Source organism: Mustela nigripes, chromosome 1, assembly GCF_022355385.1.
Source record: "Mustela nigripes isolate SB6536 chromosome 1, MUSNIG.SB6536, whole genome shotgun sequence".
Classification (NCBI taxonomy): domain Eukaryota; kingdom Metazoa; phylum Chordata; class Mammalia; order Carnivora; family Mustelidae; genus Mustela; species Mustela nigripes.
In genome coordinates, this window is record NC_081557.1 from 145,596,381 (window position 1) to 145,609,951 (window position 13,571).

The 13,571-nt window shown below is 39.0% G+C and overlaps 1 protein-coding gene across 9 annotated transcripts in view; it reads right to left on the bottom strand.

Annotated features, from left to right (window-relative positions):
- Positions 1-338: 338 nt before the first annotated feature.
- Positions 339-13,571, bottom strand: part of GUCY1A1 (guanylate cyclase 1 soluble subunit alpha 1) — a 61,056-nt gene continuing 47,823 nt past the window's right edge. For all 9 annotated transcript variants that reach the window (XM_059374812.1, XM_059374781.1, XM_059374826.1 and 6 more), the window contains 2 exons: positions 10,289-10,443; positions 339-1,230 (listed from right to left, as the gene is read on the bottom strand). In XM_059374812.1, coding sequence (XP_059230795.1) covers positions 1,029-1,230; positions 10,289-10,443 — 357 coding nt within the window. In that variant the 3' untranslated portion in view covers positions 339-1,028. The remainder of the gene's footprint in view (positions 1,231-10,288; positions 10,444-13,571) is intronic.

The window sequence follows — 13,571 nt, forward strand, 5'->3', positions numbered from 1 at the left end:
CAAAAAGAACAAGTCTCATTTCCCACTTCTGAACTTAGGTTTTCTCACTGGAACTTTGTACGGCTCGGGATGGCAATGCAGGATGTCTGCTGATATAAATCCAAATTTCTGGGTGTGTGTGCTTAAATGTTTTACTTCTGGACATTATGGTATATCCATATCCCTCTTTACTCTCATGTTGATTCTCATTAAATTAAATTAGAATGATATTATTGCATTTTAATATAGGCTATAACCCTCATTTATCCCAAATATCATGACACAAAAATGAATTACTAGGAATTAAACTACTAATAAGAATTAATATAGCCTTCACAAAAGTGCAGAATATAAAAATGTCAAACAAAAGGTAGTATTTATTGATATGACACATTACATTATGGCAGATATTTTTATAAAACAAACTTTGATATTTATAGAAGAACTACTTTATAGTCATATTGCATCTAACCCATAATTGCTTATTTCCTTAAAAAAAAAGTGCAACAGAAAAAAATACCCAACCTATTTTGTTACATACACCAACAGTGAAATGAAGAAATATAATAAAATGCAGAGCTGAAAGGTTCAAAGAGCTAATGGTACCAAAGACTCTAATTTCTATTTGGATAGCTTTTGTGGGGGCACACTATCACAAATGCACTTTCACAACCACGGCATTCCACCAGGACACAAGACTACAGGTCACTCCATCGGACCGTGCAGGTCAGGGCACTACACCTATCTGACATATGTACAATATGCTAAATTGTGAGTACAGGTGATAAGTGATGGGGATAGTAACAGAAATATCCCCCAGAGGTCATTTTTGAGGTTCCTTTCCTTTTTTTTTTTTCTCTTCTGAAGACTTGAAGTGTTGAAGTGAATACATTTTTATCATGTTAAGTGGAAGAAAAAGTAGATCGTGATTTAGCTCCTAAAATTTTAATACTGTTCTTAGTCATCCGCAATCATAAAGTGCTTTCAGAGATTCCGCACCTGCTCATAGGAGTCAAAACCCAAAGACTAATAAGCAGATATGTATTTTGCTAATCTATTCCTGAGGCTTTGCCCAAGAAATTGGCATTGCCATCTTCAACATCTTTCTTCTGGAACCACGGTTTTGAATTTGTTACTGGTTGATAAGCTTCCAGAAAATGACAGATTCCAGGAATTTCACTGGGGAAGTTTGGTGGAAGTTCCTCCCTTGATCGAGGGGTAAACACAAAACCAGGGCAGTCTTTGAGTAATCTGAAAAGATTAAAATAAAAATATTAAAATTAGAATCTAATACAGATGTAACCGTCTACTCAAGAAAAAACAACTTAACTAAATCAATATTCCTGACAAACAGATCTTCCTTGACTTATGATAGGGTTACATCTTCATAAGTTGAAAATGTCATAAACTGAAAATACTATAAATTGAAAATGCATTTCATACACCTAACCTAGGAACATCATAGCTTGGCCTGGCCTGCCGTAATGTGTTCAGAACACTTTTTTTTTTTTTTAAATATTTTATTTATTTATTTGACACAGAGAGAGAGAGAGAAAGAGAGAGTACAAGTAGGGGGAGCAGCACAGGCAAAGGGAGAAGCAGACTACCCACTGATCAAAGAACCTGATGTGGGCCTTGATCCATGATCCTGAGATCATGACCTGAGCCAAAGGCAGGTGCTTAACCAACTGAGCCACCCAGGCATCCCTGTGCTCAGAACACTTAAAGTAGCCTGCAGTTGGGCAAAATCCTCTAATACATGGTCTATTTAATAATAAAGTGTTTAATAGCTCATGTAATTTAGTTAATATTTTATTGAAAGTGAAAAACAGAATAGTTAAGTTTATCAGTTGTTCATCCTCCTGATTGTGAACAAGACTGTCATGTGGCATATCATTAGTTAGGGAAAAGATCAAAATTTGAAATTCAAACTATGGTTTCTACTGAATGCATATGGTTTTCCCACCACTGTAAAGTTAAAAAATCATTAAGTTGCACCATCGAAAGCTGGGGACTGTCTGTATTAATAAACCAACCATTTTCAGTGTGATTGGCAGAAAGATCCCAATGATTTTAAAAATATCTTCACAGAAGAACAAAGAAGAATTGATTCACAAAAACAAAAGAAAATTCTCCAAATAATGTATTTCACTCACATTAGGAAATATATTAAATATTTTTGTAAAGATAAAATCAATAATTCATATAACAGTAAATTCACAGTAGTGGGAAAAAATGCAAAATAATCCAAAAGTCTAATAATAGCAAAAAACCCCCAACCCCATCCATAAACATAGTGTTCTAGAATAAGGCTTCCTAAGTTGAAAGAGAAAAGACATTGTTCATTTATTGGCTCATTTATTTTGTATATATTATGGGGAAGTAATCTAGGACAAGAGGTTGTGAAAGAAAAGTTCTGTATAAGATATATTACATAGAGAAGCCTGGCGGCTCAGTCTTTAAGCGTCTGCCTTTGGCTCAGGTCTTGATCCCAGGGTCCTAGGATCAAGCCCCACATAGGGCTCCCTGCTCTGTGGGAGCCTGCTTCTCCTCCTCCCACTCCCCCTGCTTGTGTTCCTCTCTTGCTATGTCTCTCTTTGTCAAATAAATAAATGAAAATCTTTAAAAAAAGATACACACACACACACACATCATATATATAATGTGATATATATTTCTATATATAATGTGACATACATATATATGATGTGAAAATAACATATGAATCTCTTGATAGAATTTTTATGAACTGTAGGTTAGTAAGACTAAAAGGAAAGTTAATTATACAAATTAACACTCTTCTTACTGTCTGGTATTTGAAATATTTCTTCTTATATTTATCTGTTTACCACATTTTATTATTTGCTATTAACTACTTGTCCACTGCAGTAAACTCACTTTATTGTATTTGCTCAGTTTTTTAAAAAGTTTTTATTTATATCCCAAGTAGTTAACATACAGTGTAATATTAGTTTCAGGTGCATAATATAGTGATTCAACACTTCCATACAACAACCAGTGTTCATCATAAGTACACTCTTTAATCCCCATCACCTATCTCCCCCACTCCCCCAACGACCTCCCCTCTGGTAACCAACAGTTTGGTCTCTGTGGTTAAGGGTCTGTGTCTTGGCTTGCCTGAGAGAGAAAGGCTCTCTCTCTCTTTCTTTTCCCCTTTGCTCGTTTGTTTTGTTTCTTAAATTCCACATACAAGTTAAATGCATTTTAAGTTCCAGTCCTACTGATGAAGTTACTTGTTCCTCTTTCTATTTCCTTCCTTAGCTTTCTGTCAAAAGCAAACTTTTTTTTTTTAATTTTTTTAAAGATTTTATTTATTTATTCATGAAAGACACAGAGAGAGAGAGAGGCAGAGGCAGAGGGAGAAGCAGGCTCCCTGGCTGAGCAGGGAGCCCCATGCAAGGCTAGATCCCAGGACTAGATCCTGGGTCATGCGCTGAGCCAAAGACAGACGCCCAACCATCTGAGCCACACAGGTGCCCCAAATGCAAAGTTAGTAAGCATTTCTCTAACTTATTATTCAGGTATATGTACTCAGGACAGGAAATGTTGGTAGTTCTGAGCCCTAAACCAACTTCCACAGAAAACCACATATTATACATTCCCGACCAGACCATGACCTCCGCCTCATCAGCTTGTGACGTCATGCCTTAATGTAACAGAAGATGGCGCTGCATTAGATTTGGTACCGGGACACCCTATGTACTGAAGAAACCAACCAAATAGAAATCTAGGTTTCAAAAATGGCAGAACTCAAGTAGAGAAGAACATGTGAATATTCAATTAGCTAATTTTAAAAAGCTTCATCAATAAATATGCAATCTGCAAAATAATTAATGAAATGATGCTTTAGTCATGATCCATAAATATCTGCATGCCTATTATTTATAAGGCATAATATTTGGTAATACATAATAAGAAGTTTCTAATTTCATAGTATTAAAAGTATAAGCTTCAAAGTCTGGTGGATCTAGGCTGAGGTAGCAGCAAAGATGTCTGTTTTCTAACCTTTAAGATGGAGTAAAAATAGTACAGTTCTCTTAGGACAGCTGTGAAGATTAAATAGATAGATTAAACATGATGGGATAAGCGTCAATTAGTTATCAGTTCACACTCATCATATTGGTAACATCTGGGGAACAGAAACCTTCATATACTGTTGGTGGGATATAAATTGGGAAGACCAATTTGGACAGCGAATGGATGGTTAGTGAAGCTGGGCTGGACATAGCCTATGGTCTGGCAATCTGTGGGGTGTAGTATAGCTCTCCATGGCTTATTCAAGCTCTAGAGTACACAGACCTGTACTGCTAGACCTGGCTCAAACTGGCCTATGAGAGCCAACTGCTAAACATTCAGGGATTTTTATGGGACAATTAAACCATCTGTGGCTGAAACCTGCTGTGGTGGGAGTACATACGCCACAGAAATGGGTCAATGTTAAAAATCAAAGACTCTCCACTTTCCTCCTAATGCTGGTTTACCCGCAAAATGCTGCATTAGGACCAGCTTAACTAAATGAACTAAGTTTACAATTCATCAAAAAAAAAAAAAAAAAAAACCTCAAAAACATAATAGGCAGCAGATTTAAGGCAAGTCGTGAAAGGATATGGACAAGTTGGACGGGCATCTATTTTCCTCTGGTTTTGTTTTTCTACCTGGAGGAACCTAAATGAGAGTGACACTCTTGGCCTCTCTCTGCCCACTTTCTTTCCTGGTAGTGAGTTTGGGAGAAGCTGCTGAGCCTGCTCTTCTCGGTGCCTTCCTGCCTCTCTTTGGGAGCCCTCCTGTCTGTGGGAAATGTATGCTCTCAGCTGCTCCTACAAACCCTAAGGGGCACACAGAGTCCAGCCTGTGAGATAGCAGTGGTTTGTGGGGAGAGGGTGCAAATTTTCTTTCTTTCTTTCTTGTTTTTTTTTTTTTAATAAAACAGGGATCTGGGGGGCCCTGGGTGGCTCAGTGGGTTAAGCCTCTGCTTGCCTTCGGCTCAGGTCATGATTTCAGGGTCCTGGGATCGAGCCCCACATCAGGCTCTCTGCTCAGTGGCGAGTCTGCCTCGCCCTCTCTCTCTGCTAACTTGTGATCTTTCTGTCAAGTAAATAAATAAATAAAATCTTAAAAAAAATAAAACAGGGATGTGAAAGAAAAATGACAGAATACTGACATTTATTAAATATTAGTATTGGTCACACGGGTGGCCATGGGTGTCATATTTTCTTTTTTTTTTAATTTTTCTTTCTGTAGGTTTAAAATGTTTAAAAATTACTTATAAAGTGCATAAAACTATAAAGGTTTGATAAATAACAATATATAAAATTAAGACCTTTCTTTTTTCTGTCTATATCAACCCAGACTTTCCTAATGAATATGGTGATTATAATCATAACCTTATGTTTAAATTTATGTAAAACATTCAGCACTTGGAAGTGGCTTTAAAGTATACCATTTGAATTTAAGTGCCTTGCTCACGAAGACTCCTCTGAAAAGCTCTGTGTTTGGGACTGTACAGCCTGTCTTCTGAATACAAATTCTATCCTTCTTAAAGAAACTTACAGGTAAACACAATTAGAGTGTCACGGAGCTAGAAATGTTCATTAAATCATCTTTAAGAAAAAATCATATTTTTTTTACAGATTTATTTATTTATTTGAGAGAGACAGAGAGCATGCAGGGAAGAGGGGCAGAGGGAGAAAAGAATCTTAGTCAGGGTCAGTGCTCAGCGTGGAACCTGATGTGGGGCTCAATCTCCAGACTCTGAGATCACCACCCTGAGATCACCACCTGAACTGAGTCTCAGAGTCTGATGCTTAATCATCTGTGCCACCCTGGTGTACCAAAAAGATCAGAAGTTTTAAGGAAAAGAGGTTGGAAAAATAATACCACTCAGATGAAAGTCTCATGGACGCCAGAGCCAAGAAAAGCAACAAAAGTTTCAGGGCAGATATCCACATATGGTGGGAGTTTCCTTTACTCTCTCTTGACCAGATACCATTTTCCCCAAATTGTCATAATAACTCTCCTTTTTTCTGTCAGCTCTCTATAATCTCTTTCTTCTCTTTGTTCCTTCCCTTTACAGAACTGAAGTCTTGTTTATCTTTTATTAGGTTCTCAGATCTTTCTTGCAAACAGCAGTTCCTGGTTGTACTTTCCCACCCACCCTGGGCAGTATCCATTTATATCCCTCAGCTGCCATTTTTGTCTTTAATGATCCCTGGATCACCACATAAACCTGTCTCATTAATCCACTGACCTGAAACTTGGACAATATTTAGTCTCGTCCCAGTTTTCTGCACTTCAGTGAGATCAAACAAGAGGGCAGAACATTGTCCCTGAAAATAAAACTCCTGGTGCCATTTAGAATGAAGGAATGTGTAACTGTCGTAACACAGCAACATTCTAAATTACTAATTAGACCCCGGAGTGAAAGGTAAGATTTGAAGTTTAGGATTTTGAAGGATTTTTTGTGCGTGTTTGGGTACGTATTCTGTATCCTGAATTTACAAGTTTTATAAGTGTACCAAGGATACAGTTACATGTGTACATATAATTTTTTTTGACAAGTGTCACCCCAGATTTCAACCGTGAAGTTCTCCAAAGAAATAATTAGCTTTTATATTTGTACCACTTTTAGTGGAGTCTACTGTTTGTCCCAAACTTTGATAGAACTGGATTTATGTCTCTATTTCACAATCCAGTTGTTAAATTTCACAAAGCCTGTACTTTTGATTGAAATTTATATTATCAATTCTAAATTTTCCTATCATTTGGAGAAAAAAATAAGATAGTTTTTAGAAGAAAGACTTTTAAAATGTGGCTAAACGTATTCCACATTAAATACTTATTTCTTGCCTAAATAAAGCATTTTAACTACCACTTGCCCTTTAGAGAAGACATATATATTTCTTATATGAAAGCAAGAGGTAAGTAAATTAAAAAAGGAAAAAAAATACCTTATTTGTCTACAAAAGATAGAAAGAAATTTAGTAAAAACACTGATGTTCAGTATCGATTAAATTTTCATTATCCTTTATAGATGTGCATAAAAATACATACTAAGAAATAATTTTAAAAAAACACAAAAATGTGAATAGTTACTGTCTCTGGATAGTGAGATTATCAACTGTTTTTATTTCCTTTGTAACTTTCTGACATTGTAAATTTTCTAAAATGAGAGAGCATATATTACTATTATAATCAAAAAATAATTTATTAAAAGGAAGGTGGCACTATGTATGGTGTAAAATCTTGTATGTGCATGTCCAGTAACATTGCCTATATGATGAACCTAAGCATTTAAGCTATGAGCCTTCTCCTGTTGCTGAAGATGTGTATCAAAGTGTCATAATACTCTGTTGGAAGACACGAGATCTTAAAGTACATTTTGGGAGTAAAAAGAGTAGCAGATATCAATGTCTCCTATCAAGATTTAAGACAACCAGGCTTTGAAAAATGAAACAAAGGAAGAATTTGAAAAGTTTTGTCTCGTAATTCCTGAAAACAATTAAAATAGAAGAACTAGAAAATACTCTTTTTTCTATATGAAGGTTTGGTTTTAAGGATACATACACACCCAAGGACTCCTCATGGTGTCCATACACATATATTACATTATTGAACACTCAATAGCAGTGAAATGACAAGAAACTACTCAAGTTATCTCAGGACTATCAACCTCACTTCCTCCAGAAAGCAGAGTCATATCCTCTAAGGACTTGAGTTCCTCTCCTTACATGGCTTATCTGGGAAGACTCTGAGGCTATTACTATTACAACTATCTCCAAGGACTTTTCCAATTCTCATGCTAGAGTGACTCATTTTCATATCAAAGAGTGGTCTGTCAATCAATAAATACTTATTGCTTTCCTACCGCATCCCAGGTACTGATCTGGGAACTGGGGCTATGAAGTGTAGACCACCAGAGGCTGACACACTCTGAGGGGAGGCAGGCAATAAACACGGAAAGAAAACACCATTTCAGACACAGGTGTGAGCTAAGAAGCAGACACATGTGTGAGCTAAGAAGATGAAAAAATAAAATAATGTGAGGCGTGTGAGGCTAAAGTTGTTCCTCTAGCTATGGCAGTTAACTAACCAGTGTCTCTTTGAAGGGGTGACATTCGACTTAAGCTCTAATTATGAGGAAGAAGATGACGCAGGATGATCCAGGGAACAAGGAGAAAGCAGAGGCACAGCCAGTATCCTCAATTCAGGAATGGGTGTAGCAAGTCTGAAGGGAAAAAGGCAGGCCAGGGTGGCAGGGTGGCAGTGAGCGAAGGAGAAAGTGGAAGAAAATAAAGTGACACAACACAGGCTGGCAGGACATTGATCAAAGAGGACATTTTGGCCTCATTTGGTAACATACTTCAATTTTATTCTGGCTGCAATGGGAAGCCATTGCGGGGGTTTTGACGCAGGAGTGACGAGACTGGATTTATACTTGAGAGAGACGATCTGGCTGCTGTGTGGGGGATGGACTGCGGGGAGGAGGTGGACCAGAAAGCAAGCAGAAGAGTGAGGGTGATCCTGGGTTGGCTGGGGTGGGACAGAGGAGGGAGGCGTGCCTTGGGGTGTGGTGCGGAAGAAAGTGAAAAAAGATGTATTCAGGATATAATCTGTGGGTGGATGTGGTAAGCTGCGAGGGGGAGAAAGCGATGACCGCCCTGAGATTTAGAGTCTAAGATGGTGGTGCCATTTTAAGGAGATTGATAAAGCAAGCTAGGCTGGGAGGGGAGTGGATTTCATCAGGCTACTGTATGTAATACTGGTTCTAAGATGATCAAGATAATTTAAATTTGTCAATTAGCCATCTGAGCAGAAATATAGAATACGATATATGAGTCTGTAGCTTAGTGAAGAATTGTGGGATGGGCTAAGAATAAAACAACAAAAAACAACAGAAAACAAACAAACAAACAAAAAACCTGTGAGTCAATAAAATTCAGACACAGAAGACAATGGGGACAGAGCTCCGGGCACTTTGAAGGTATGGTGGGGAAAAGAGCAACAACACAAAACACTGAGACGATGAAGTCAGGGTAATGAGGAAACGAGGTGAGTGTGGAGTCACAAAAGCCTAAGGAAAAAATGTTCAACAGAGGGACTGCTCAAGCTATTCAGCTGCCATTGAGATGTTGAGGAAGATAAGGGGGAGGAACTGACCATGATTTTAGCAAGGAACACCGATGACCCCATTAAGAACCATGTCAGTGGAGTGCAAGAGACACATGCTGATTGGTGTGACTCAGAGAGCCAATGGGAGGTTTAAAAAAAAATAGAGCCAGTGAGTATGAAGAACTCTTGCAATGAGTTTTGCTGGAAAAAGAACAAAACTATGGTGGCGGTGTTGGGGGTGGGTAGCTGAAATATGCTTGGAAACAAGGAAGATACTATTTTAAGAAGTCTAATAGGAAGACACGCCTGTTTTCTGATGGGAATAATCACTTCACTGGAGAAACTAATCATGGAGAGAAGCCAGGTATTTTCAGGAGACAAGTTCTTGAGAAAGCGAGAAGTGGTCACACTCAGAGCAAACTTGGGGGGATCGTCTGGAGGAGGAGCAGGCAAGATGGCGGCACTGTCACCAGAGCAAGAGTCTGTGACCAGGGCTCTGGAGGGGGTGGGTAACTAGCCTGATGGGGTCTGCCCCTGGGCGAAGGTGGTGATGCACTTATCAGATGCATTCCTGTCTTCTCTGGTGAAACAGGAAAAGAAGTTATCAACTCTAAAAAGAAAGGCTGTGAAGTTTTCAGGAGAATGAAGATGCTATAAAATAGCTTTCTCTGAGAACAGGAATGATAACTTTCTGGATATAGTTTGGTACGTTAGCTACCACTTATGTCTGGAACACATTTTGCCATTCAAGCTTTTCTGTTAGAACTGGATTCTTAACATGAGATGGAACGTCTCCCCGTCTGGCATCTGAGCTAAAGGCATGTTGAGGACCATGCCCTGTAAGTTGTGGGGCCCAGGCTAAATCTGGGTGGCCAGCGCCGGAAGGTGCTGCTGTCCGAACGGCCAACCAAGTATGGAGAGCATGAATCCGTGCTTTGAGAAGAACAATGGAGGAAGATGGGACGTGAGTCAAGGAGCCCCCTGGGCAACAAGCACCTCAGACTTCTCAGGAGGCTGAGTAATTTTTAAAAAGGCGAGGATAGTAAAGTTACTGCTTTTCTCTTTCTTGTCAGATTATCTAAGCAAGAAAATGCTATGGAGGATAATATAAACCAATGGGAAAACAAGACAACAGTGTATAAGTGAAAAGAAGGGATTTGACATTTAGTGCAAACTGTACCTGTATGTTGTTGGGCTGACATTGATTTTCCGTGGAACACTGCAGGACTCAAATTTGTTCGCCAAGGTGACATTGTTTCCGAAAAGACAGTAACGAGGCATTTTAACGCCAACAACGCCAGCAAAAACTGACCCGGAGTGCAGTCCAATTCGCATCTGAAAGCCCAAAGTCACACAATGTCCTCATCATTGGTAAAACACTTCTCGATCACTGGTCCATACCAGATGAATGCCCTTTATATGATTTTACCCTCTGCTGTCCGTACACCATTCTGCTCTTCTGCAAGACATCCTGCCTGCTTCCCTCTACTCACATCCAGTTAAAAATTACTTGTACAGGGCGTCTGGGTGGCTCAGTGGGTTAAAGCCTCTGCCTTTGGCTCAGGTCATAATCTCAGGGTCCTGGGATCAAGCCCCACATCCTGCTCTCTGCTCAGCGGGGAGCCTGCTTCCTCCTCTCTCTCTCTCTCTCTCTCTCTGCCTACTTGTGATCACTGTCAAATAAATAAATATAATCTTTCAAAAAATATTCCTAGTACAAAATCTGTCAGACTTCTTAACTCTTCTCCACTATGCAATTAGGTCTGTTCCACAAAGCATTTTTGTTTCAGCTGCCTTCAATGTCTGAAACATATTTCTATGCATTCCTATCACAGTCACCAGAATGACAAGGCGAAGCGTCTGTACGCTTCTGTTTATGGGAACCTGCTCTGTCCATCAAGGGAGACAGACAGAATCCTGGCCCCCAAGGGTTGTTTCCCAGCGCACGGTCAGAGAAGGGCAGGAGATGCCACTCTTAGAATATAAAGGATAAAAAGAACTTTATGGCAAACATTTCCCCCCTCTTAATGATGAACATGAAAGGAGAAAGGAATTGTGATACTTAAGTAGAACACACCACAGACAGAGGAAGCAGAGCTGAAGTGGCTTAGACCCGCATCACTATGACTACATACACATTTTTGTTAAACCCGCCCAAATGCGTGGAAAACCAGAGTTGGGCCATATCCAGAATTAAGGTGAGGTCTGGGATATGCTGGGGTGAAAGTTTAGGAATTCTGAAGGTTACCAGTGATTTGGAGAACAATTAAAACAATATTTTAAACTGGCATCTTTTATAAGTTCTGAATTATTGATCTCAGGGGATGTACAAATTCTGAAATTGCTGCTACAAAACAGTAAGCTAAAGTCGGGATATTCTGTATGACAATTGGGTACAACATTCATTCTTTTCAAGTCCTCTGTTTAGCTGAAAATTTAAAAAAAGTTTTGTTAGGTATATGCATTTTAAACAAAGGCCAAGTACTCAGCGATTTAATGTTATTCAGAATTTGGAAAACTCTAGTTTTGCCTAGTTTTACAACTGATTTTAGGTATCTGCTAAGAATGTTCCAGAATCATTTGCTTATAAAATGTCAAATCATGAATTTTGCACCATTTTCAAACAAAAGCACTATAGTATGAATTAGGAGACCTGCATCTGCCACAAAAATCTGTGACTTTCTGTGAGTCTCTTTAGGTCTTGCTCAGTGTTTCCTCATCTATAAAATACAGGATTGAACTAGTTTTAGAGTCCCTTCTTTGTCACAATCTCATCTTAATCAGCAAAGCTTAGACATCCGTTACATCTGGTATTTTCTTCTTTAGGAGAATATGTTTTTGTACATATACCAACTGATCAATATAAGCAAAAGTCTATCTTCTCTGTAAAAATACAATTTTAGTTTATAATTTAGATCAGGCTCTCTCCTGGTTAAACCTGTTTCTCTCTCTGTACTTAGTTATTCTAGCTTTGTCTTGATAAATTTGTAAGACTTCCTTCTATTTCATAATCAATCAATCCAAACAAGGCAGATAAAGTAAATGGCCTTTAGTTCCTCCCATGCCACCCCCGCTCCTTCTCTTCCCTTCTCCCGTTCTGAATTTCGCTCTCAACTCCACAACTTTCTTATCAGGGAACTCTTCATGTTCACCAGCAAATTCACAAATTTCATTTCAAATTCGTAAGAAAAAGACCCTACATTTAAGATGCACAGCACGTCCTGAACAGAAAGCGGCTGGTGCAATCTTCCATTTGGGGACCACGTTTGACACAGCACATGTCTCCTCACAGATGCCTTGGGAGAAGGAAGGAGGGGACAGGAGTCCTTTTCCAAATTTACTTTGCACTGACCGACTTCCCCTGTCGCATTTGGCCCTCTGGTTTCTATCAACACTCCACCTGCAGCTTTCTAAGCCAGAGCGTGTGGACGGTAGTAAGGAAATCAGCAGTGATAGGCGCTTTATACAAATGGCATGTTGGAGACACAAAGAGCTTGAAAAAAAAAAAGGAAACATTTCCTATTCTTTCACTTTGATTCCATTCCATTGGGTCGTAGGGTAAGAAGGAGGGAAAAGGCTGGGTTCAACATATGGCTTCTATTATATGAAGAGAGCCAAGGCTACACTTCTAAGTATTATAGTTTTGTATTTTACATTTTTTCTTTCTTTTCTCTATTATTTTATAGCATGCCAGATAGGATTCTATAGGACTTCAAAGTCCCCTTTCTTTTCATTTCTTTTTATTTTTTTTTAAGATTTTATTTATCTACTTGAGAGAGAATGAGAGATAGAACAGAAACAGGGAGAGAGGAAGAAGACAAAGTGGAGCTCAATCCCAGGACCCTGGGATCATGACCTGAGCCAAAGGCAGACGCCCAACTGACTGAGCCTCCCAGGCAGCCCTCAAAATCCCATTTCTGAACATCATCAATCGAGGACTGTCTTATAAAAATTAAGTGGCAGATTCACTACAAGTAGGACAAATAAAGGTGATCTTGTATTCTCTGAAATTAATGCCTAGCATGGTCATTTTATCTTCTCATCTGCAATAAGACATTATTTTGAGATAATGCAGAAACTTTAGAGTGTTACATGTTTTGGAAAATACTGGGGTGGATTAGCAGTCAATTTTCATTAGAGTGTAATGTCCTGCCCTACAGGGGAAATGATGTTTTCTAAACTTGTCTGCATTTTCTAGATGTATTTCGGTTGGTGAATCAAATATACTTGTAAGTGATTTGGAAGCCAGGATTTCTGCTGTGACTGCACCTCTGGGGCTTCCAAGAGCATGGACAGCTGTGGCAGCCTATGGGTTTCCTACGGCGTGCTTAGCACAGAGTCCAGCTTCCAGTCACTCGTCTTGTGAGGGTCGTGATGCAGGATTTCCATGTTACTGATTCAAATTATATTAAGTGCAGTTTTGTCCTGCAGCCAGTAATAGAGGCAGCAGCTCTCTGAGCACA